This window comes from Artemia franciscana, chromosome 1 (assembly GCF_032884065.1).
Source record: "Artemia franciscana chromosome 1, ASM3288406v1, whole genome shotgun sequence".
NCBI lineage: Eukaryota > Metazoa > Arthropoda > Branchiopoda > Anostraca > Artemiidae > Artemia > Artemia franciscana.
In genome coordinates, this window is record NC_088863.1 from 32,616,422 (window position 1) to 32,644,159 (window position 27,738).

At 32.1% G+C, this 27,738-nt stretch overlaps 1 protein-coding gene across 4 annotated transcripts in view; it reads left to right on the forward strand.

Moving 5' to 3' along the window:
* The window catches only part of LOC136028807 (calcitonin gene-related peptide type 1 receptor-like), a 199,055-nt gene that overhangs the window by 53,200 nt on the left and 118,117 nt on the right, over positions 1-27,738 (forward strand). For all 4 annotated transcript variants that reach the window (XM_065706716.1, XM_065706721.1, XM_065706728.1 and 1 more), the window contains exon 5: positions 19,676-19,802. In XM_065706716.1, the coding sequence (XP_065562788.1) occupies positions 19,676-19,802 (127 nt within the window). The remainder of the gene's footprint in view (positions 1-19,675; positions 19,803-27,738) is intronic.

Here is a 27,738-nt window from a genome sequence, read left to right on the forward strand (position 1 = left end):
TTTTCAAACTGAAAAACATAAGAATATCTTCCTCTGGCAATTTAATTTCAAAGATTCTGTAATTCCCTCTTTTGTTTCCCATACCTAAATTCTGTTGTCTTTCAAATTTTTCAAAATTTTCCAGATTTTACCATTTTTTACATCCAAACCTGAATCCTCATTCCAATGATCTTTCAAATCATATCACTTAATGATGATTCTAATTTTTTGAGACCAATAATCTACATTTCAATCCCTAATTTACTCTAAATATCTAATTTAACAATCCTTCTTCGAGTTAACCTTAAATATTTTCCCCTTAGTCATTGTCATCTTTACTAAACTAATACATAATAAACCAAATAGGCTAGAATTCTCATTGATTACCAAGTTCTTTTTCGCACTAATCCCTAAAAATATCTGGCAAAAACTTCATCTCTAGTGGCTTCATGCTTCTCTATATTTTTTTACCTCTAGTCTGTGTCCTAAATTTGTTCCTTTTTCTGGTGTCCAGCTTCATCTTCTTAATCGTCTTCTACCCTTCTGCCCTGTTTACCCCAAAAGAAATGCAATTCTGAACCATAATGAGCAACTGAAAGCGTCTCTTTCCTAAATAAAAAACATCTGTAAATTGTAATTTTATATATCCCTAATATGCCTTCTCAATATTATGTTATGGCGATCTTGGCACATAATTACCCTTTCTTCAATGTACCTACTAAGTAGACTGTCTTTGCCTAGTGTTTACAACCCATACAATACCGTTTCTCTAACATTTCCGAAACCAAAACTCTTGTCCTCAACAATAATAATTCAAGTCCTAAACAACGTTACCAAAGTCTTACTTATACTTAATTTTAATTACTTCATTTTTATCTACTTATAAATAAATTTAGGAAACAAGGTAAATTTTCTTGATTTTTGCCGTAAGAACAATATCACCAGCAAGTACTTTTGTGCACATGGTAAATATATTTAGTAACGATATAGACGATTTGTCATTATAACTAAAGTCGATGCTTATGTACTCGGGTCCGACCAGTATATATTTGAAGACGGAACGGTAGGAAAATTAATAAGTGAAGACAACATGATAGTACAATTAATAGGAACCAATAGGACCAGTCACTGTAAAAATCGTTTTATTGGGAAAACATTTATACCATTTCAGAATCCAATTTGGGCAGTCCAAAGTTTTTTCATGTATTTTCTTATGCATCAACAACCCCTCGGCCCAAGTTTGAAGATCGGCACAAGATGACCGGAATTTTTTCGGAAATTTCTGAGGAGCTATTATCTCAAACTAGAAACTCGTATTTTCATTCCTTTTTTTGAATTCACAAATAGACTATATTATCTAAGAAAATATACAAAATCATTTTGTAGAACATATTGTTTAATGCTTCTTCTTTTCTTTCTTTCATCCTGTTTGTATTTGATCTATACTGCAGTACCCTGGATGGAACTCCTTTCCTCGTTTCCTCCTACTTTTCATTTTCTAGAAAATAAATTCGTTACCTTCATATATTTTCCATATAAATTTCCAACACTTCCTTTTGCTACTCAATCTTTTCTAACATTAAACACCTATTATATAATCTCAACTAAAAAAAAACCTTCCTACTGCTATCAAATCCATTACCTCTGCACTCCTTAGCCACAGTACTCTGCTATTTTTTCTTCGTCTACTCATTTTGGTCGTTTTTAAGGCTCCATTTTTGGGAGCACTAATACTTATTCGAAAGTATGTGTTGACAAAAATACTAATCTAACTTCCAAGATAATCAAAGAAAATGTTTCCTGGTCATTTTTTTTAAGGGATATGTCGAAAGCCTATTTCGTTTTTATATTAGGTTCCCTTGGTCCTGTTTCTTATAGATGTAAGGTTTGAAGGTTTATATGAGATATAGGTTTTAAGTTGAATATATGCTCAAAACACCCTACTCTTACCCCAAACACAAAATTTTAATCCTCCCTTGTCGCACCTAAACACTACAAAAAAGTTCAACTTCATCGCCTGAGTCTTTCCACGGATGTTGGAAATGAGATGTTTTGATAAGCTTGGAGTGAGTGTAGCTGTTTTGACCTCAAGTGGCTTTGTGCTGTGGTGAGCTGTTAGTAGTAGTAGTAGTAGTAGTAGTAGCAATAGATAAGCCTGGTGCACAGTGTGTCTATTGATTTACCCCACTATTTCACAGTGCGTATATACAAAGTCCCCAGGGACCCATTGCACAAAAGTTCTAGACACATCGGATGGAACATATTTTAGTTCTAATCCCCCTCCCACTTAACTTGAAATACAGTGTCTATTTAACTCCCAGTGACCTTTTGAAGGCTCATGTGGATCTCTTAAGTAGTTCCCAATATATTTTGAAAACTTACTTTGAAGATTTGGATGCACTTTTTGTCTTTAATTTATCTAGCTATTCCATCCTGATTAGAACCGAAGTTTCCCATAGGTTTTTAAGCTAAAGGCTTGTAAGTGGATCCCAAGATATGATTACTAAACTAATTTTATTACCTGGGTACAAATCTACAGACATTTCAGATTTGCTATTTCTTTAGACGGGGGACAAATAGTCTCTTTTATTTAGCTCTTTACTCTCTTAACTTTAAGTTTGACAGGGCTCACAGTGGAAAAGTTTCAGACGGATTGGAGAAAAGTATTTATTGACCCCTCACCCTATCATCTTTCCTCTCTTCCACCAATAGTCGTTCCCAAGTTATTGTAGATACAATGTTATAGTGTCTTTTGCATAGTCTCTATATCGCATAGTGTCTTTCATTTGGGCTCGCTAATATGCTGTGAGTAAGTTCTATAGGGACTAAGCAGCCAAAAAATTTGGTTGGAACTACTACTAATGCTACCACTACTACCTATACTACTACTACCACTACTACCTATGCTACTACTACCACTACTACTACTACTACTACTACTACTACTACTACTACTACTACTACTACTACTACTACTACTACTACTACTACTACTACTACTACTACTACTACTACTACTACTACTACTACTACTACTACTACTACTACCACTGCCACTACTACTACTACTACTACTACTACTACTACTATTACTACTACTACTACTACTACTACTACTACTACTACTACTACTACTACTACTACTACTACTACTACTACTACTACTACTACTGCCACTGCTATTACTAATACTATTAACAACGAAGAGAGATAGAATCAACAAAAAATAAAACTCAAACGAGACTGCGGCCAATAGAGAGAAAGGAGATGATAGACTAAAATAACGCGGATATTCCGCCTGTATCTAAACTAGGCGTCCTCAGCACAAGATAAAAAAAAACTAAACTAAAAACAAATAAAACTACCATCAATAATAATAAATACAATTATCACTACTTAACTTAGTTTAACCTAGTTTCAATTTTCATAATTTTTCCTCAGTTGCTTTGATGTTCTCATTGAAGTAACTAATAGCTTCTCTTCCCTGCGTGGATCAGTAGCGACAATTGCATTTATCGTTATTGGTGGTAGTTTTATTTGTTTTTAGTTTAGTATTTTTTCTCTGGTCGGTGAAAAAGGACGATCTTTTTCGCTCTGTTATCCCTCATCCGTGGAATGTGTCATAGCCATCTCAACCTTTCTCTTATTATAGTTGGAGAAAGAAGGATAGATTTTCATGTTTAGCACAGCTTAATGTTGGAAATACGGTCAGTCAGACATGTACCCAGAATAATCCATAGACGATTCCTCTGAAAAACATCTAACATATCCTCTTCTATCTTTCGGAATACCCATGTTTAAAACCCATACTTGACCCCTATCATCACTTTAGGCTGAAGACGTATCTTCCTATTCTTCTGAACTTTTCAACTGCGAAACAATATCCTGCGCCTTGGCTATTCTATATTTAACAATTTCACCATAGCCACCATCTTTGCTAATAATACTACCTATTTAAGTAAAGCTACTACTTAATTGATCTTTTCGTTACCCAGCATCACCTCTTCTCTTTCACTGATCTTCTCCGTCTAAGTGACTTAGCCTTTTTGTCACTTATTTTCAAACCTATGCCGGTGCCCTGAACTCTCATAACCTTCAAAAAACCTTTTCTTTTCCTAACATTTTCATCCAGGATTCTCAAACCACCAACATAATCCAATTCTGAGAGAGTGTTGCTTTCCCCATATCCTTTGTCGTGTTCCTTAGGGCAAAGTTCACCAAAATTATCCAATTTAAACGGGGATATAACGTAACCCGGCTTAACTCCTGATTCAATTCAAAACGAGCTACTAAGCTCATTTCCTACCTTAACCGCAGCAATGTTTTTCCCATAGATATCACTATGAGATATCACATAACACTCATAGATATCACCTTAGTGTACATCTCTGGTATACCACATAGGGATAGGACCTTTGCTAAGTCACTTCTATTGGTTGAATCAAATGAATGCTCATAAAACATTTTTAGTCCTCATTCTTTCCCCTCTTTCCGAATCGGAATTTGACCCACTTAACCCTGAATTCTCGCTGAAATTTTGAAATTAATCCCCAAACCCTTTTCAAGATAACCTATAGCAAATATGGTATTTTGATAACCTGAGTAAATGTACTACGCTGATACTTCCAGATGAAAACTCATAGTAAACCAAAACAAATTTGTTGGTAATTTTGTCTCCTCCTCGAAAGACATGATTTGAAGTTCTATTGTTATCCCTTTAAGAGCGGGTAAAATTTCAACTTGACCCCGAACTGTTCCCGAAATATTGCAGATACGCCATTGGATAACCAGGGTTAATGTGGTGTCCTCAATTTATCTTATAATTTCACTTTGTATAGAGTTCCGGAGGGGACCATATCGAGGGACTTCTTGACAAATCTGGTGCATCCATTTAATAGGCCCTCCTTTCTCCCTGCCTCTTCCCCTCAAACCAAAAGTTAAAGTCCATTTGTATCTCCTGACACACTCAAAAAGTTCAACTTGATTCCTCAAAGTTTTCTCAAATATTCCACGTATACTGTTGTTATAACCTGGCTATACATGTCTTTCATCGTACCATCAAAAGTTCTAAGTGGTGCAAGGGTTCATAGATCAAATATCTTTATACATATCGAATAGCAAAATGTTTCTGATGAAATTTAGAGTATGCTTGGGGGAAGAGAAAAGGACAAGGGAGGGGGATCGGCTGCACTCCTATCAACTTTGATTCTTAAAATATGAAACAGAATTACACAGCTCAACTCAGTAGCTCTAACTTGATAGCTCACTCATTACAAGGGCCACTTTGACTTTTCTTTTTGCTCTTTTCTTTAGCCTATTATGGTCTTAGAAAATTTTCCCAAAACAAAAACTAATATTTTTGGACTAAAAGAAATTATTCTTGAATTAGGGATTATTCCTATTCGTGAACACACCATTTTGAAAATCACTTTGCTCTCTTTTGCGAGGTTAGAAATTTTTTACTGCGCACAAACAAAAAAAAGGATAATGAGTCTTCTCAGAATAAGTGAAAACGTTATTTGTTGATAAAACAAAAGAGAGGCAAAAACTAGGCTTTTTGTCTATCCGTCCCCTCCAACACCCGCCCATCCCATCTCAAGTTCAAGGCAAAAAAAGGTATGCTGCATATTTCTTTAAACAAAATCCTGTAACGATTTCTAGTCTTTAACATCCCTCACCATTTCAGTGCAATCTAATCTTAAAACACTAGGTACGTGACACCATGTTTGAACACAAATCGTGCCAGGATTTTCAATAAAAACATGAGAAAGCACAAAGTAAGCCCCCAACGCCTCCCCTGCCTTTAAATAAAGGCAGACATGCTGTATCTTGTTTGAACCAGAATCAAAAAGGATTTTCTGCTAGTATCGTTAAAGGCGTAAAGTGGGCCTGTGGTCCTTTAAAATTCTCTGATTCCCTCCTATTTTAAACTTTTCTGCGGATAAATAGAGAATGTGTATCTTGTTCAGATCAAAGTTACGCAAAGTTCTTAAATTCTTTTGTTTTGAGGCTTGCCATGTAAGTTAAGGGCTCTCTAGTACCATCCTGCCCCTCAAATCACAATTCTTTAGCACAAAATCAAAAATTATGTTTCAAACTCTCCAATAGTAATTCCTTATCTCTGCATCAGGTTTTTGGTAGAAAAGTAGGCTGTCTCCTTGTTTCAATCTTGATCAAAGTAGGCTCATGGCTCCTCGAACACCCTACCTCTTCCGTTTATACAAATTTATTGGCATTATTTTATTTAATAATAAATAATTATTTATTAATACAACAGTTTTCTGTCAGTGGGATTGGAGAATAAAAATCGGCCAGAGGCCGAATAAACCCACAAATTCTTAGCAAAATGGAAAGTGCGTTCCACCCTTTCTGAACCAGAAAATATGCTATGCTATACCTTATTGGAATAAGAATCATGTCTATCTTCACCCTACCCCACTTCTTCCTACCTATTTTGTAGCACTTAGGTAAAAAACTTCAATTCATTTTGCGAGAAGATTAGTAATTTCAACTAATACTAGTAGAGCCCTATCCCGATGTACTATTGGAGTTGCTAACACCTTTATTTGTCATCATTCTAAGAATGTGCGAACTAGTTTTGAGAATTTAGTGGATTTCAAGCACGATGTGTTATCTGGTATTGCGTAATCATTCTTGTTCTTAGTGAAACATTACAATGAATACAAGCAGGCTCATATCACGATTTCCAAAAATTTCTTGGCATGTCTCAGAGAATCTCGCAAATTTAAAGAGTGATGCGTTATCTGGTATTGTGTAATCATTCATGTTTTCGATGAAACAATACAATGAATACAAGCGGGCCCACATCCTAATTTTGGAGAATTAGTTTGGCATGTTTCCGATAATTTCAAGAATGATTCACTATCTGGTATTTTGTAATCATTCATTTTGTCGAAGAAAGAAATACAATACGTTCTCTGACAGCCGTTACATCTTGTCCTCTGAGGTAACAACTAAGCCGACAATATTTTTGGCTTCTAACTGGTTTTCCATTGACTTTATGAAATGGGTGTCTAATGCATGAATCGAACAAGTGACTCATTATTCCCCATGGTAAAAGAACGACACGTTACTCGACTGAGCTACAAGTCATTGATGAAAGTATGTTCTTAGAAATACATTCGAGGCCATCGATGTATTGGTTCTGGGACGCTGAGGAACTGGTGTTGAGCCTCACTAATCGTAACAAGTTATTTGCGCAATATCGCTATATATCAATTGGATATAAGCACCATACATCAATTGGATATGGTAAAAGCAATTTTGTAATTTGTTTCCGGACACTGTTTTCCGCAGCATTCTGAAAATATGCATACCACGAGGATTTGAGATGCGTGCTGGACAGACATATTCTTTTGGTGGTTAATGCCACCTTGGCATTAGATCGAAGCTTGTTTCGACCTTCCAAATTTGTAATGACTAGAAACAGAAGGGTATCATTTTTGTTATATAATGGTCCTGAATACATCGGTTTTCCATTACCGGGGCTTGCACATGAGTTTGGGTCCCCATATTCCCAACCAGGACCCAGTGTCCCCTCCAGGGCCTGTTTTCCCCTTCCAGGATCCCAAGTCCCACTCCAAGGCCCCAATAGCCCCCCCCCAAAAAAAAACAAATTCAACTTTCATTGATTATTGATTATTGATTATCGATATTAAATATTGATTATCGATCATCAATTATTCATCATTGATTATCGATTACTGATTATTAGTTTTTGATCATCGATTATCGATTATAGATTATTAATTACTGAATGTCGATTATCGATTATTGATTATTGATATTGTTTATGTATTATTGGTTATCGATTATTTATTATCAATTATTGATTATCGATGATCGATTACTGATTATCGATTACTGTATATTGATTATGGATATTGATTATTAATTACTGATTATAAATGATTGATTATTGATTATCTACTATTTACTATCGATTATTGATTATAGGTTTTCGATAATTGATTATGGATATTGATTAAATCATCAATATTGGATATTTATTAATTAGATCAATTATTGATTATTGATTATCGATTATACATTATTTACTGTTATTATCGTTTTTTTATTATTCATTATCCACTACTGATTATAGATTATCGATTACTGATTATTGATATTCAATCCTTTTTTTGTTATTGTTTTTGGAGCCTATATTTTTTGGACTTTGAACTACTTTGATGCATAGAATTTTTTTAGACCAAGAATTTCTTCTGAACTTATAATTTTTTCAAAGAAGAGAAAAAACGTTCAAGTTCTGTTCTGAATCTTTCATGGAAGAGAAAAATATTACGTTGATTTTGAATTTTTTTCTGAAGAAGAGAAAAAGCTCCAATTTAGTTCTAGATTTTTTCAGAGATGAGAAAAAATTTCAAGTTCAGTGTTGAATTTTCCATAGAAGAAAAAAGTCATACGTCGATTCTGAATTTTTTTCAAAAGAAGAGAAAGAAGTGACACTTAGATCCCAAATTTTTTCTAAAGAAGAAAAAAGTTCCACTTCAGCTCTGAATTTTCTCAGAGAAAAAAAAAGTTCAAGGTCAGGATCACATTTTTCTTAGAAGAGAAAAAAGATATACTTCGATTCTGAATTTTTTCCAAAGAAGAGAAAAAAGTTACAGTTAGATCCTAAATTTTATCCAAGGAAGAAAAAAAGTTCCACTTCAGTTCTGAATTTCTCAAAGAAGAGAATAAAGTTCAATTTTTTCTGAATTTTTCTATTGAAGAGAAAAACATTATAATCCGGTTCAGAATTATTTTTCCGAAGAAGCGAAAAAATTACAATTCGATTCTGAATTTTTTCCAAAGAAGGAAAAAGCTATCTGTTCTGAATTTTTCCATAGAAGAGAAAAGAGTTACACTTCGACTCTGAATTCCAAATAAGAGAAAAAATAAACTTCCGTTCTGAATTTCTTTACTGAAAAGAAAACGTTTTACTTCAGCTGTGAAGTTTCTCAAAGAAGAGAAAAAAGTTACACTTCGATTATGAATTTTTACAATGAAGACAAAAACTCCTCTTTAATGTCGAATTTTCACAGAGAAGAGAAGAAAATGCTTAAGTCCACTTCTTCATTTTTTCGAAGAAGAGAAAAAAAGTTTAAGTTCAGTTTTGAATTTTTCCATTGAAAGGAAAATGTTCTTCGATATACTTTGATTCTGAATTTTTTCCAAAGAAGAGAAAAAAGTTACAGTTAGATCCTAAATTTTTTCCAAGGAAGAGAAAAAGTTCCACTTCATTTCTGAATTTCTCCAAGAAGAGAAAAAAGTTCAATTTTTTCTGAATTTTTCTATTGAAGAGAAAAACATTATAATCCGGTTCAGAATTTTTTTCCGAAGAAGCGAAAAAATTACAATTCGATTCTGAATTTTTCAGAAGAAGGAAAAAGCTATCTGTTCTGAATTTTTCCATAGAAAAGAAAAGAGTTACACTTCGACTCTGAATTCCAAATAAGAGAAAAAAATAAACTTCCGTTCTGAATTTCTTTACTGAAAAGAAAACGTTTGACTTCAGCTGTCAAGTTTCTCAAAGAAGAGAAAAAAGTTACACTTCGATTCTAAATTTTTACAAAGAAAAGAAAAATTCCTCTTCAATGTCGAATATTCACAAAGAAGAGAAAAAAATGCGTAAGTCCAGTTCTTCATTTTTTCGAAGAAGAGAAAAAAAAGTTCAGGTTCAGTTTTGAATTTTTCCATTGAAAGGAAAATGTTATACTTTGGTTCTGAATTTTTTCCAAAGACAAGAAAATGTTACACTTCGATTCTAAATCTTTCCAAAGAGGAGAAAAAAGTTCAACTTCAATTCTGAATTTCCTCAAAGACGAGAATTAGCTCAAGTTTTGTTCTGAATTTTTCCGTAGAAGAGAAAAACATTATGTTTCGATTCTGAATTCTTTTCCAAAAAAGAGAAAAAAAGTTATACTTCAGTTCTGAGTTTCTCCACAGAAGTGAAAAATTTCCAGTTCATTTCTGAATCTTCTCAAAAAAGAGAAAAAATTTCAAGTTCTGTTTTGAATTTTTCCACAGAAGACAAAAAGTTATACTTCAATTCTGAATTTTTTCAAAAGAAGAGAAAAATTTTCACTTTGATTCTGAATTTTTTCCAAATAAGAGAAAGAATATTCCGCTTCAGCTCAGAATTTTCTCTAAGAAGAGAAAAAAATCCAAGTTTTGTTCTGAATTTTTCCATAGAAGAGAAAAACCCTATACTTCGATTCTGAATTACTATCACCGAAGACAAAAAAAACTACATTTTTGATTTTGAAATTTCTCCAAAGAAGAGAAAAAAGTTATCTGTTATCCAAATTTTTCCGTAGAAGAGAAAAAGGTTACACTTCGACTGAATTTTTTCCAAAGAGGAGGCAAAGTTAGACATCAATTCTGAATTTTCACAAAGAAGAGAAAAATGTTCAAGTTCAGTTTTGTATTCTCCCAAAGAAGAGAAAAAAATTCAATTCTAAGTTTTTCCCTCGAAGAAAAAAGTTCCAATTCAGTTCTGAACATCCTGAAAGAAGAGGAAAAAGTTCAAGTTCTACATTTTTCATAGAAAAAAAAAGTTACACTTCGATTCTGATTTTTTTCCAAGAAGAACAAAATTTAAACTTCCAATCTGAGTTTTCAAACGAAGAGAAAAGTTCCACTTCAGTTCTGAATTTTTTCCAAGAAGAAAAAAGTTCAAGTTATGATCTGAGTGTTTCAGTAAAAGAGAAAACTTTGTACTTTGATTCAGAATTTCTTCTAAAAAAGAGAAAAAGTTTAAGTCCTGTTTTGACTTTTTCAACAGAAAAGAAAAAAGGTACATTTCAATTCTGATTTTTCTCCAAAGAAGACAAAAAGGCTACACTTTGATTCTGATTTTTTTTCCAAAGAAGAGAAAAAGAATTTATCTGCTCTGAATTTTTCTATAAAAGAGAAAAAGGTTACAATTTGAATATAATTTTTTCAAAAGAAGGGAAAAAAGTTATACACCAGTTCTGAGTTTCTCCATAGAAGACAAAATATCTACTTCAGTTCCGAGTTTTCTGAAAAAAAAGAGAAAAAGAACTTCTAGTTCTTCTCTAAATTTTTCCGTCTAAGTGAAAAAAGTTACGCCTCGACTGAAATTTTTCCAGAGGAGATAAAAATTGTTACTTCAGTTCTGAGTTCCTTCAAAGATGAGAAAAATTGTATACGTCAGTGCTGAATTTTATCAAACAAGAGAAAAAAAAATTACACTTCGATTCTGAATTTTCAAAAGAACAGGAAAAGTTCCACGTGAGTTCTGAAATTGTTCAAAGAAGAGGAAGAAAGTTCAAGTTTCTATTCTGAATGTTTTTATAAAAGAGAAAAATATTACACTTCGATTCAGAATTTTTTCTGAAGAAAAAAAGTTAGGCTTCAATTCTGAGTTTCCCAAAAGAAGAGAAAAAGTTTCAATTTAATTTTGAATTTTATCAAAGAAGAGAAAACAGCTAGCCTTCGATTCTAAATTTTTCCAAAGACAAGAAAAAGCTTCACTTTAGTTTTAAATTTTCTCAATGAAGAGAAGGAAGTTACGCTTCAATTCTGCACTTTGAAAAGAAAAGAAAATTTCACTAAAGTTATGGATTTTTTCAAAGAAGAGAAGAAAAGCTTAAGTTCTGTTCTGAATTTTTCCATAGAAGAGAACAAAATTATTTGAATTGATTATCTGAATTTTCTGAAGAAGAGAATAAAAGTTCCACCTCAGTTCCGAATATCGTCAAAGAAGAGAAAAAAAGTTACCCTTTGGGTCTGAATTTTTCCAAATAAAAGAAAAGTTTTTAATTTAATTCTGAATTTTCTCAAAGAAGAGAAAAAAGTTATCTATTCTGAATATTTCGGTAAAAGAAAAAACGTACATTTCGACTCAGAATTTCCATAGAAGAAAAAAGAAGTTACCTATTCTGAATTTTTCCATAAAAGAAAAAAAATTACACTTCGACTCTGAATTTTTCAAATAAGGGAAAAAAGTTACACTTCATTTCTCAGTTTTTCAAAATAGAGAAAAAAGTTCAACTTCATTTTTGAATATTCTCAAAGAAAAGAAAAAATTACACTCCCATTTTGAATTTTTATAGATAATAAAAAAGTTTCACTTCAGGTCTGGATTTTTTCAAAGATGAGAAAAAAGTTCAAATTCTGTTATGAATTTTTCCTTAGAAAGCAAAAAGAGTTACGCTTCGATTCTGAATTTTTTACAAAGAAGAGAAAAAAAGTTACACTTTGATTTTGAATTTCCAAAGAAGAGAAAAAGTCCCACTTGAGTTCTGAATTTTCTCAAAAAAGAGAAGAAATTTCAAGTTCAGCTTAGGCATTTCGGAAAAAAGAAAAAAGTCATCCTTTGAGTCTGAACTTTTCTAAATAAGAGAAAAAGTTCCAATTTATTTCCGAATTCTTTCAAAGAAGAAAAAAAGTTATCTATTTTGAATCTTTCCATAAAAGAAAAAAAGTTACACTTCGACTCTGTATATTTTAAAATAAGACGAATAAAGTTACACTTCAGTTCTGCGTTTTTCCAAATAAAGAGAAAAATTCCGCTTCATTTCTGAATATTCTCAAAGAAAAGAAAAAATTACATTTCCATTTTGAATTTTTCCAAAGAAGAGAAAAAGTTCCACTTCAGTTGTGGAATTTCTCAAGGAAGAGAAAAAATTTACACTTCGATTCTGAAATTTCAAAAGAAGAAAAAAGTTCCACTTCAGTTGTGAAATTGTTAAAAGAAGAGAAAGAAAGTTTCTCTACGCTTCGACTCTAAATTTTTTCAAATGTAAATTGGTGTTTTTCAGTTGTGGAGCTCTTCAAATGGAGTTTTTCCAAATAATGAGAAAAATTCCGCTTCATTTCTGAATATTCTCAAAGATTAGAAAAAAAAATTACACTTCCATTTTGAATTTTTCCAAAGAAGAGAAAAAGTTTCACTTAAGTTGCGGATTTTCTCATGGAAGAGAAAAAAAATTTACACTTAGATTCTGAATTTTTAAAAAGAAGAGAAAAAGTTTCATTTCGGTTCTAAAATTGTTAAAAGAAGAGAAAGAAAGTTTAAGTTCTATTCTGAATGCTTTTATAGAAGGGAAAAATGTTACACTTCGATTCTGAATATTTTCTGAAGAAAAGAAAATAGTTATGCCTCAATTTTGAGTATTCCCAGAGAAAATAAAACGTTTCACTTAAGTTTTGAATTTTCTCAAAGAAGAAAAAATAACTGGACATCGATTCGAAATTTTTCCAAAGACGAGAAAAAGCTGTAATTCAGTTGTAGATTTTTTTAAAGAAAAGAAAAGGTTACACTTTAATTCTGAGTTTTTCAAAAAAAAGAAGGAGTTCCTTTTCAATTCTTAATTTTTTCAGAGAAGAGATGAAAATTTCAAGTTCTGTTCTGAATTTTTCCATAGAAGAGAAAAGTGTTACACTTCGATTCTAAATTTTATGAATTTTCCAAATAAGAGAAAAGCTTTTAATTTAATTCCGAATTTTCTCAAAGAAGAGAAAAAAAGTTATCTGTTCTGAATTTTTCCATAGAAGAATTAAAACTTACATTTCGACTCTGAATTTTTCCAAAGAAGAGAAAAAAGTTTTCTGTTCTGAATTTTTCCGTAGATGGAAAAAGAAGTTATCTACTTTGAATTTTTCCATAAAAGAAAAAGAGTTAGAATCCGACTCTGAATTTTTTAAAATAAGAAAAAAATATACACTTCAGTTTGGAATTTTTCCTAATAAAGAAAAAAAATTCACCTCATGTTCGAATATTCTCAAAAAAAATAAATTACACTTCTACTCTCAATTTTTCCAAAAAGAGAAATAGTTCCACTTCAGTTCTGGATTTTTGTAAGGAAGAGAAAAAAGTTCAAGTTCTGTTCTGAATTTTTCCATAGAAGACAAAAAAGTTACCCTTTGATTCTGAATTTTTTCCAAAGAAGAGAAAAAAGTTACACTTTTATTTTGAGTTTTCCAAAGGAGAGGAAAAGTCCCACTTGAGTTCTAAATCTTCTCAAAGAAGAGAAAAAAAGTTCAAGTTCAATTAAGGAATTTCGAACAGAAGAAAATGTTACCCTTCGAGTCTGAATTTTTTCAAATAAAAGGACAGTTCCAATTCAGCTTCGAATTTTGTCAAAGAAGAGAAAAAAGTTATATGTGCTGAATATTTCTTTGGGAGAAAAAAAGCTACACTTCGACTCTGAATTTTTCAAAAGAAGAGGAAAAAGTTATCTTTTCTGAAAATTTTTATAAAAGAGAAAAAAGTTACACTTCGACTCTGAATTTTTTCAAATAAAACAAAAAAGTAACGCTTCGGTTTTGAATTTTGCCAAATAAAGAGAAAAAGTTCCACTTCATTTCTGAGTATTCTCAAAGCAAAGAAAAGAATTAAACTGCCAATCTGAATTTTTCCAAAGTAGAGAAAAATTCCACTTCAGTTCTGGATTTTCTCAAAGAAGAGAAAAAAGTTCAAATTCTTTTCTAAGTTTCTCCGTAAAAGGGAAAATAAATTTCCAAGTAAAGAGAAAAAGTTCCACTTCATTTCTGAGTATTCTCAAAGAAAAGAAAAAATTACGCTTCCATTTCGAATTTTTCCAAAGAAGAGAAAAATTCCACTTCAGTACTGGATTTTCTCAAAGAAGAGAAACAAGTTTTAGTTCTTTTCTGAGTTTCTCCGTAGAAGAGAAAAAGTTAAACTTTGATTCTGAATTTTCCAAAGAAAAGAAAAAGTTCCAATTGAGTTCTGAATTTTTTCAGATAGAAAAGAAGAGAAGAAAAGTTCAGCTTTGTTCTGAATTTTTCAGTAGAGGAGAATTTAGAGAGAGTAAAAGAGAGAGTTTAACTTTTTTCCTTCTTTGAAAAAATTCCAAACCTAAGTGGAACTTTTTCTCTTCCTTGGGGAAATTCAGATCTTAAGTGTAACTTTTTTTCGATCCTTCGGAAAAAATTAAGAATCAAAGTGTAACATTTTTCTCTTCTAAAGAAATGTTCAGAACAAAACCAGAACTTTTTTTCTCTTCTATGCAAAAATTTCAGAACTGAAGTGGAACTTTTTCTATTCTATATTAAAAAATTCAGAATAAAAGTGCAACATTTTTTCTTCTATGGAAAAATTAAGAATAGAACTTGAACTTTTGTTCTCCTCTTTGGAGAAAATTCAGAGTAGAATTGTAATTTTTTTCTCTTCTGTCGAACATTCGCAACAGATAAATTTTTATTTCTCTTCTTTGAGAAGACTCAGAATTAAATTGGAACGTTTTTTCTTCTTTGGAAGATTAAAACTCGATGGGTAACTTTTTTACTTCTTTCAGAAAATTCGGAACTGAACTTGAACTTTTTTTTCTTCTTTGAAAAATTCAAAGTCAAAATGTAACTTCTTACTCTTCTATCGAAATATTCAGAACAGAAAACTTTTTCTATTCTTTGAGAAAACTCATAATAAAATTAAAGGTTTTCTCTTATTTTGAAAATTCAGGCTCGAAGTGTGACGTTTTTCTTCTTTTAGAAAACTCAGAACTGAACTTGAACCTTTTTTTTCTTCTTTGAGAGAATTCACAACTGAAATGGAACTTTTATTCTCTTCTTCGGAAAAAATTCATAATCAATGTGTAACAATTTTCTCTTCTAAGGAAAAATTCAGAACTGTGGTGGAACTTTTCCTCTTCTTCAAAAAACTAAGAATCGAAGTTTTTTCTTTGTGAGTAACTTTTTTTTCTATTCTTTGAGAAAATTTAGAATTAAATAGGAACGTTTCCTCTTACTTTGAAGATTCAGACTCGAAGTGTAATTTTTTTCTTTCAGAAAATTTGGAACTGAACTTAAACTATTATTTCTCTTCTTTGAATAAATTCACAACTGAAGTCGAACTTTTACTTTCTTCTTTGGAAAATTTTGAGAATCCAAGCGCAACTGAAGTTGGAACTATTTTTCTTCTTTGAAAAATCAAGAATCGAAGTGTAACTTTTTTTTCTTTTCTCTTAGAAAATTCAGAATTGAAGTGGAAATTTTTCTCTTTTTTGGGGAAACTGAGAGCTGAAACGTAACGCTTTTTCTCCCTTCCTTGGAAAAAAAATCAGAATCGATGCGTAACTTTTTTCCATTCTACGGAAGAATTTAGAGCAGAAATTGAACTTTTTCTCTTTTTGGGAAAATTCTGAAGTGAAGTGTAAATTTTTTCCTCTTCTTTGAGAAAATTTAGAACTGGAGCGAAACTTTTTCTCTGCTATGGAGAAACTCAGAACTGAATTATGACTTTTTCTCTTTGAAAAAAATTATGGGTCGAAGTTCAAATTGTTTGTTTCTACGGAAAAATTTAGAATAGAAATTGAACTTTTATTCTCTTCTTCGAAAACTCTAAGTGGTAATTTTTATCTTTTTCGAAGAAATTTAAAAGTCGAAGTGTAAAATTTTTCTCTTCGATGCGAAAATTCAGAACAGAACTTGAACTTTTTTCTTTTCGTTGAAAAATCCAAAAAAATAACAAAGAAAACAATAATCAATAATTGATAATCGATAATTAATAATCGATAGTCAATAAGCAATAATTGATAGTCAATAATTAATAATCGATAATCAATAATTAATTATCAATAATCGATAGTAAATAATTGATAATCAATATCCACAATGCAAAACTGATAATCGATAATCAATAATCGATGATGAATAGTTTATAATCAATAATCAATAATTGCCAACTAATATCCATAATCAACAATCAATAATCGATAATCAATAATCGAAAGTCAATAATTGATACTCGATAATCACTAACCGATAATCAACAATCAATAACCAATATCCATAATCAATAATCAATAATTATCGATAATCAATAGCTAATAATCAATAACCAATAATCGTTAATTTAATAATAAATGATCACTAATCAATGTCGATAATCAATAACGAATTATCATTAATCAATTGAAGTTAAAAAATTGGTGGACAGGGCATTGGGGCGCTTGGCAACTTGGGGTTATGGATTAAGATTTGGGGTTATGGATTAAGATAAGATCCTGGATGGGAATATAGGGACCCGAACTCATGTGCAAGTCCCGGTAATGGAAACACCATGTGCTCGGAACCATAACATTATAAAAATAATACCTTCCCGGCTTTAATCATTACAACTTTTGGAGATAGGAACAATTTTCATTAAACATCAAAAGAATGTGTCTATCCAAAAATCATCTCAAATCACTGTGGTATACATATTCTTGTAGTGATACCAAAAAAGGTGCCCGGAAACAAACTGCAGATTGCATTTACCATATATTTAACTGAAAATTCGATTGCGCAAATAACTTGTTATGATGTAGTGACGCTTACATCTATTTGGCCAGCGTCCCTGAAACAATATGTTGATTGCCTAGAATGTATTTCTAAGAACAAAATTTCATCAATAATTTCTTAGTTCAGTCGAGAAACATATCATTCATTTATCATAGGGAATAATGTGTATCATTTTCGATTCATATGTTAGACACAACTTTTATAAAAATCAAGGGGAAACTGCTTACAAGCTAAAAATGTTGCTGGCTCAGTTGTTATCTCAAAGGACCAGATGTGAGGGCTTTCACAGAACATACTGCATTGTTTCACCGACACCATGAATGATTACGCAATACAAGATTACGAATCATTCTCGACATTCTTGGAAGCATGCCAAGAAAGTCTTGGAAATCAGGATATGGGCCAGCTTGTATTCATTGTATTGTTTCATCGAGAACATGAATGATTACACAATACCAGCTGACACATTATTCTTTAAATTCGCGAAATTCTCAGAAACCGATTTGCACATCCTTGGAATGATGCCAAAAAGAGGTGTTAGTAACTTCAATATTACATCGGGGTAGAGTGCTACTAGTATTCGTTGAAATGATACTACTGAGAACTTTTAATTTGTGTTGACGAAGCCCCAAAGATAACCTTAGATTCTTCCCATCATTCGTTATGCCAACTTCTCAGAGAACGGTAGGAGTTTGCACTTTGTTTCAACCAGACTTACACACAGGTTTTTAATTTATATTATTGGAGGATCAGGTTACGATACTTTACCCTCCACAACCCTTGGGCCATTGCCCCCTTTAACATCCCCTTTCTCCCTGCCAGCAGTTTAGTTGAACCTTAACTATTTCAGGCCTTTTAAAGTGGAGTTTTAGAGTCATACAATATTTTTCAATCGAATGACTAGAGGAAAAATATTGGCCTTTAGCCCCTTCATTCCGCCTCACTCGACATATTTTCAAAAGTAAATTTGGGAGACTTATTTTTCACCAATCGCTTATAATTTACGGCACAAGCTGCTTGGACCAGATGGACGATGATTTTTAGTGACATAATCTCTGGCAATTATTTTTGCATGAAAGTGCTCACATCCAATTTAAGTTTATAGGGGATATGCCTTAGGCCAAGGGGACTTAAAGGATGTGTTTTCAGATCCGTATGACGCTTCTAAGCCCCAGATTTGTCTTTTTATTGTTTCTTTAAGTCAGTTCCCTTTCAAAATGTTGTATCAACTCCTAAATTAATGTAATCTGTACGCGCCTCCAATAAATAAATAAACTAAATGCGACGTAAAAAAAGTTATTTTATGGTTTAAGGTAAGGATACATATGGATAAAATAAATTTTTTTAAACATAAATTATCCCAATCTCAGATGGGCTGAATCCATATTTTGGAGTAAAAAAAAACAAAAAAAAACAAACATAAATAACAAAGCAGGCGAATAATTTGAGAAAAAAAAAATCGTCTGTAGGTGGAAAAAAGATCAGCTCTAGCATGAGTATCTATAGATAAATGATGATGCTATCAAGGAATTATTTTTGTTAAATTTCATAGAGGATTGTTCACTACTTATGAACAAGGTAAAAATATATTGCAAAAAGGAAAAGAATTCCGCACATCTAACTGTCAGGGGTATGCAAGTAATTTACTTTTGGGTCTGCATACTATTTTTCATTCTTACATCTGGCGTTTGTACACGACTTAAGTAACCCTTCGACAAGAGCATAACCTATTAATGGAAAAAAATGCCATACGATCTTCACTTATACTGTGCTTATATTGTCTAAAAAGTTTTAGAATACATTTGCAAACGAAAGGGAACTTAATAAACAATCTGGTGAAACTGCGATGGGACTCCCCGTTATCACTTTTTTATTTTCTACGTCGACATATCCTAACCATGGTAATATGGTTTAATTTGCTTTATTTCATATAACTACAAAAGATACACTTATTTTTTAACCTGTGCTAGATTACCAGATTGTCATATTAGTAAGTTTTAATCTAGGGTTTATTTCTTGAGCTGGAAATTTGACGACGTTGAAAAAAAGATTAAAACTAAAATCAATTCAGATCGAAAATGCAGAATATTTCCAACGATTAAATTTCTTCGAGATATACCTGAGAACTAGAATACTTAAATAAAATAAGGAAAAAGGAAGGAACTGGCCTGGATTTTTAAAACTAAGAGGTGCGGGACTGCAACAGCTCTACTGAATAAGTCTTATAAAACTGAAAAATCTTATATGATCTTTCCCTTTTTCAAGTATTACTAAAATATGAAAGAGAGATCCAACCACGATTAAAGTGGATGGAATTTCTTTTGGACTAGGTATATTGATTAGAAATTTGTGCAAAGGAAAAATAATGAGTTAAATACATTTCATTAGTAACATTTTTTTTCAGTTCTCTTCAGTGTACCCGAGTGACAATCCATAAGAACCTCTTTTTGTCTTTCCTGTTTACCGATATAATGTGGATAGTACTTTACAAACAAGTTATTGAAAAACCAAAAGTTCTGATGCTAAATATGGTAAGTCTAGTCGTTTGATATTTTGTTTTTGCTATTATATTGTAGAATTTATCAATCTTTTTCATAAGGAACTAATACAATAAGAATTATGGGTTTTAGAACCTCTGATACTTCACCCTTTCTCCGCTTAAATTACAATAGTCGTTACAAGCATAAGAACAATTCAAGGATGCAAGAAAATGGGGCTTATGGCTTAGAAGCTTACTGAAGGGCGGAGAACTTTGATATTGGAAAAAAGGCCTCAACTCTTTCAAAATCCTGCGATATTTTGATGTTCTCAGAATTGATATCCCCACAGCAATCTGCTAAATAGCCTACATTTCACTATTAATATAAATATATTTGTTGCGAATATTTGGCATGAAAAACAACAAAAAAAACAATTTTATATTGCATTTAATCCCCTTCCCTCCCCCCAGAAAACATTTAACGTTCCTTGCCCTCTTCTTTGGTTAAAAATATAGCTGTATTCATGCAACCTTCCATAATTCTCAATTTTTGAGCCTTTGGGCCAGATTAATTTCCTGTCAATTCTTTTTTACCACAATTTCCAAATTGTTCGTGCATTTATAAATCTCAATTGCGAAAAAGATAAATGATCAAATTTTGGCTCCATAGGCTGATGGGACCGCAGTCTACACTCCCTGGTTGAAACTTTAGGCTTGTAAAGCCCTTTAAGTACCGAGTACCGAGAGTCCAGTGGCTACGTAGCGGGACCCTGGAATGGCTAGGTGCAGGCTTGTATTTCTTGATCCTCAAGTATTGTCGCTTGTCGTCTAACCGCAGCCTCTTTTTAATGTTCTGACACTATCATAGGTTCGATAAAATCACCCGGGAAAACTTCAAATTCTTCCTTAAATTTTTGAAAATTAAATTTCAGAAATGTGAATACTTCACTTTAAACAAAAACAAAAAACTATGTAGTCAAGGCCAAGCCACGGCAAGGTTACGCGGTAAGCTTATATGTATTGATTCTTGTTGTCACTTTTCTTCTAATCACAGACAATTATGAACCTCATCTTTATGTCATGGCGTACTATAGGTTCGATATAACCACCCTGGGAAAAATACAAATTCCTTCTTACAGTTGTAACCTTTTTAGATCGTTTTGTGGTCGAAATTTCAATATGACAGTTTTAAAAAGATAAAACTATGTAGCCGATTTTGAGGCTGGGCCCCAGAACTCCGCATGTGGTGGGCTTTTATATATTCATTCTCGTTGTAAGTAGCAACATCCAAACGAATGACCTTTGTTTGCTACTCTTTCTTCGGGGAAATGCAAGGCTTCAAAAGAAATACATATAACCTTGAAGGTCCTGAAGATTTGTAATTATTAGCTGCGTAATTAATGGCGTCTTTGTGTTTCGTGCCACTTTTTGATGGTGTTGTTCTTCTAACGTAAAAATTCTTTCTTCTTCACTATCATTTATGCCCCGTTTCGATTTTCACTGTCTCTCGTCTTCTGACAGCACATTTTTTTTCCGTTCTCCAGTTCAATTTTGAAACGTTCTGATGCTCGCTTTCTCACTATTGCTTATGATTCTTGTCACCACTTATTTTCTAACTGATCACTGTGCTTTCACTGTGACCTAACTTTTCAGCAACAATTCCTTTGTTCCTTGTTTTTCTCTTGAAAAAGGCTCCATATTTTTTTTTATTGGTATCCTGGCATTTCCCAGCCTAAGAAAACCCATCTATTAAGGTCACGTGCAGGGCCATATCAAGAACACTTTCGGGGGGAGGAGAGAGCTTACAAGAAAAGAAACATATAAAAAATTTGTTTATATTCATTTTTGTGATTTTTTTATGAATCGAACAAAATTTCAGTGGGGGAGGTTCAAGTCCCCTAACCCTTCTGGATACGGCCTTTTTCACGAGTTTGAGAATTCGTCAGAAGTGACGCTGTAAGGCTTTTAAGCGCAAAAATAGGGGGTATACAACAGGAGTTACCAGTCCCTTAAGATATTATTAGGTGCAACAGGAAGTCGCGTAATAGAAGATACTTTACCTGTGTTTATGATGATGTAATCTCGCACGATTAGTTAAATTTATCGAGGATGACGTATTCGGTTGTAACTTAGGACGGTACACACATGGGTGCTACGTAATACTTCAAGTGTTTTTTTCCTCAAGATATTTTTCTTCAAGATTTTTTTGTCAAGCTATTTTCTTTGAAATATTCTTTTCTCCAATATTTTTTCTCAGGGAGCCTTTTGCGAAATCATTTTGTGAAAATTGTTGCCAAAACACGTCTTCAAGGGTAATTTATATTGGACTGCTTATGACAGAATAAATGGAGGAGCTGTTTGTACGCACCGATAATGTAGTAGCCAAAAATTACTGACTTTGATTATACTGTATAAATTTGCATACAGTGTGTGACGAGAACGAGTATAAACCTCATGATTTGTTCAAAATTTTCTTAAATAAACCTTTGCCTTATCCCCTAAACAAATTGGTTTTATACATTTCCCCCAGTAAAATTAAAAATATCTAAACTATAAAGAAATTACCTTATATTGACAGGGTAACACCCTCCTTATATTTTAGATGTATCTCTTAAGTTTTAACATTGCTGCTTACTTTTAGCAAAACATTTAATGTATTTCAAAATATTTTATTTAACTTTATATTTCCTTATTGTTAAAAAGGGAATAAAATTAAGAATATTTTCTTGAATTAGCCTCCTCCTAATTTCCAATAACTTTATAAAAATTGGATGGACGATGGCACCCTGTGGCACCCTTCATTATCACATAAGCTGTTTATGACGTTTGAATATTCTGATAGATATTTTTTATTTGAACAATGGGAACCAACTATTTCATTATTAGAAGTTATACTCTATGGCAATTCCCAGCCAGTGACAATCTACAGCAATTCTCAGTCAGTGAGGCTCCGCCGCTGGGCCCCAGCACGGCACGCGGCAGCCTTCTATATATGGATTCTCATTGTCCCTTGTGTTCTATTGCAGTTATTTCAAAGGTATTTGATAATTAAAGCAAGTCCAATTTCTAACAATGATATCTACTAAGCTTCAAAGTTTTGGTTTTCTTTTTTAAGGTTTTTGGAATTCTTGTAATCCGTTGTTTTTTAATTTCAATTTTTTTTATTTTTTAGTTTGTTCCTTGTTTTCTAGTTTTTTTGTTTTTTTTAGTTTTTTTTCCTTTTTTTCTTTTTAGTTTTTTTTAATTGTTTATCTTTTTTTAGTTTTTTCTTAGTTTTTTTCTTCTTGTTTATATCTTTTTTTTCTTCTTTCCGGAACGTGCAGCAGCAACACATGTGCTTTTCTGTCTCGTATTTTACTGAAGACGGCCATTGAACGTCGGGCCAAAATATCCACTGAATTGACTTCCACTGTCTTGAAAAGATTCTCCCTATTGTTTCTACTTTATGTTTGTTAAAAAACATAAAAAGTTCAAACAAAATCAAAAATAGTTCTTGCAAAACAGAAATTATTCTTGCAGAGCACAAAAAGCTCTAACAGTATCCAAATAGCTCTTACAAAACAAAAGTCTTCTTACAAAATGCAAAAAACACTTTATACAAAACCAAATTAATTCTATCAGAATAAAAAAATAGTTGCTGCAAAATGAAAAATGCTTGATACAAAACACAAAAAAAAAAATTACAATACCCAAAATATCTTCTTACAAAATACAAATGTTAAAATAAAATCCAAAATAGTTCCTACAAAAAGAAAATAATTCTTTAATTCTTACAAAATACAATATTCAATAAAAGTCAAAATAGTTCTTACAAAACAAAATTATTCCGTGAAAACAAAAAATACCGTACACTAACCCAAAATAGTTTTTACGAAACAAAATCTTTCTTGCAAAATACAAAAAAATTACTTTACACAAATCCAAAATAATTCTAATAGAATAAAAAATAGTTGCTGCAAAATGCAGAATGCTTGATAAAAACACAAAAATCTAACAACATCCAAAACACTTCTAGAGTTCAAATAAAATCCAAAATAGTTCTTCCAAAATGAAAATAATTATTACAAAATACAGAAAGCTCTATTACAATTTAAAATGGTTCTTACAAAATAAAAAATACTATACACACATCCAAATAGTTGTAACAAAATGTAAAAAAAAACACTTGCGGCAAAAATATATAGTATTCGTTTGCAAAAATTTCAACAAAATCGAATTTACTTTTCTCAGAATGCATAAAGTTCAAAGAAAACCCAGAATAGTTCTATAAAGAGAAAAATATTTCTTACACAATACTTCTAAAAATATCCAAAATAGTTGCTATAAAACAAAGGTTATTCTTACAAAATACAAAAATACTCTGCACAAATCTAAAATAATACTAACAGAATTAGAATAGTTGGTGTAAAATCTATTTACTGGCTTCAAAACGTAAAAATTCTAACAAAATCCCAAATGGTTCTTCTAGAATACAAAAAGTTCAAACATATTCCAAATAATTTTTTACAAAACCGAAATAATTCTTGCCAATTACAAAATGTTCTAAAAAAATACAAAATAGTTCTTAAAAAGAAATTATTCTTACAAAATAAGATACATTAAATAAATCCAAAATAGTTCTAATGGAATATAAAATATTTGATGTAAAATGCAAAATAATTATTAAAAATCCAAACATTCTAACAACACCCCAAATACTTCTTACAGAATACAAAAATTCAAACAAAATCCAAAATAGCTCTTACAAAACAAAAATTATTCTTACAAAACACACATGTTTTTCCAAACCAACTCCCCAACATGATACACTATCTCAATTCACGCCACCATGTCATACTATGACTGAGCCCTCTGAAACCTTTTATCATTCCTAGTATTTTTCAAGATATAATCTTTTTATGAATTTTCGTTTTGACGTTTTCTGGATATTTTCTCGTTTTACGAATTCTTGGAAATCCTAAACCACGCATAGAAATTCACAAAAATACATAAAAAGCAGGGTCAACCCAGGAAACCCAAACCAGACCATAGACATAAAGACGAATCCATAAAAATCAAGGGATCAACATTTATAAATCAAGAACAATCCTTAGAAATCATGACAAATTCATTGAAATCCAGACAAACCGTAAAAATCGGAAATCAAACTCTAGAAACCAATGTTTACCTCTAAAAATCAAGACCAATCTAAACAAAGAAAGTACAGCATCTAAAAATCAATATTACGAAAATATTGAAATGTCTTAGGGTGATAATATTTATCATTAAATTGCCATGGGCCAACCAGATATTACCATGATGTCGTAAATTGCTTGGACTAACATATTCTACAGCTTAAAGTTAAAGTGGGAGGTTTTAAATGAATTTTTTGGCGGTGGAAGACTAAAATCTAACACCCAGTCAAGGAAATGAGTTGTTTTCATTAACATTCCTCAGAAATAGCTCTTAATAAGGTTTAAATTTATTTCTAAAAACAAACCTAATACTACTACTAACAACACACTGCATCACAAAGCCGCCTAAGGCCAACACAGCTACGCAAGCTTCTTTTCTATACCACTTTATTCTAAGATTTCCTCTTTACACCCTCCCAGGAAGTTCCGATTTCATTTAAATTTTTCTTTCTTACATCCTCCCATACCAGACAAGGATGACCTGCTTTCCATTTATTCCTAGACAGTTGGCCAAAAATGACAGTCTTCAGCAATATGTCATCCTTCATCCGCAGAATGTGCCCTAGCAATCTCAACCTTTCTTTCATTATAGCCCTAGAAAGCGGGATTGAACAAAATTTTTCTTGGAGCCTACAATTTGAAATACGGTCTGTCATACGAGTACCCTGAATAATCCATAAGCCATTTCACTGGAAAGTATCTACTAAATCTTCATCCGCTTTTGTGAGCTCCCATGCTTCCGAGCCATATTTGACCACTGCCATCACTATATCTTCCAATATTCTAATCTTGGTTTCCAGACTTACGTTCTCATTCTTCCAAACTTTTTTTAGGCGTGAAAAAACACCCTAAGTCTTGGCTATTTTACTTCTAACATCTTCAACGCTCCGATCGTATTGACAGATAATACTGCAAAAGTAACCTATTCTAGTGCCTTGAACTTTGAAAACCTCTAAAAGTTCATTTATTTCGCTAACACTTTTATCTAGGATGCTTAAATCATCAGCACAATCTAAGTTCGGGAGAGTTTTTCCTTCCCATTTGATTTCGTGGTCTCCCATTGCCTTTCCTGTGCTCTTTAAGACAAATTCTATCAAAATGATCTATATAAAGGGGGATAGAAAACAACCCTGCTTAACTTCTGATTTAATACAAAACCATTTGCTAAACTCTTTTCCTACCTTACCCAGAGTAGTGTTATTCTCGTAAATAGCTCTCATCACTTTAATTTTTTTTTCTGGCATACCATACAAGAATAATACCTTTGCTAAAGCTCCTCTATCAACAAAATCTAACGCTTGCTCATTATCTATTAAACTGAGGATCAATTATGTTTGACAACTAAGGCACTTTTCAATTATTAACCTAAGAGTGAAAATTTGGTCGACATACCCTCTAACTTTTCTAAAACCACGCTCTTCTTTTCTTAAAACTCTGTCTACAGCATCATACTATATTACTATTACTAATATCATATTACTAAGTAATTTGCTACCGACAGAGACCAGACTATTGCCTCAACAACTACGACACTCACTCTTAAACCCTTTCTTATACAGTGGTTTAATTAAGGATCTCCTAAAATCATTAGGTAGTTCCCCCTTTTCAAAATCATATTCATAATCTTCGGTAACTTATTTCAAACCTCAGAGTCACAATATTTAAGCAACTCATTTGCCACACTATCAGCACTTGAAGCTTTATTATTTTTTTTATTAAAGTACTTTAGAACTTATTTTAGTACTCTGGAATTGTTTTCTAGGGTGGGATAGCCATATATTGTCACGGTGCCTTGACTATGCATTGCCTTGGCACAAATAAAGGTGGCATTTTCATTAAAACCTTTCAGAAATACCCGAAAGCAAAAATTTGTTTATTTTTTTCGTTTGCATGTTTCTTTTTTCAAAATGTGATTTTGTTAGTGTGATCAAAATGTGATTTTGGCGCATCCAATAGAGCAATATCAACCATATAGTTTCACTAAGACCGCTCAGAAATACCTCTTAATATGTCTTAGTTACCTTTATTATCAACTCTACCCCCCTCTGGAATTTGATTTTAGGACCATCGCCTTTCTTTAATTCCCACTTGTTTTTTGGTTATATTTTATCCATGTCATGACTGTTTCACATTTTGTTTTCGTATTTGTTTAGTTATAACTGCTTTTTTGTGTGTTTCAATAATGCTTGTAAATTCGCTTTTATTAATAAAATTTGCACAAACAAAAGCCTTAATTCTTTAGATTACTTGTTAAAGGATAAAACTTCAATTTAACTAATTTCACTAATGCAATTTAAGCATCTTGTAGCCTATGTACATTTGATTGGTAGTTCAAGACTGGCTCTAATATAATTATAACATTCTTTATAGTGAAGAAGAAAAGAAGGACTTTTGAACGTATATTAAGCTGTACCATATTCTACCCATAATGTGCTCTCGCTTTTATGGCATTTCTGATAACAAATTCAAGATCCAATTGAGTAAAAGACTTTATTAGTAAAAAACTACGCTAATAGCAACCCAATTATTACCTGATAACACTCTCTAAAACATTACTTAATAATCAGACGCACTTTAAATGTCAACAAATTCTTGTAATTGCTTTTGTCCAGCGTGTAAATTATTGCAGCCATATGTAAATATGAAATCCATTTTTTCATTCTAGAATGCGAGAGAGTGAATTCCCCAACTTGGAAACAGATTATCATCTAGAATGTATTATCCGAATCAAAATATTAGAAAGGTTTTCATAGTCCGACTGGTTAGCGCTTCATTCCATTGAGGTGAAATCCTTTTCGAATCCTAGTGTGGACA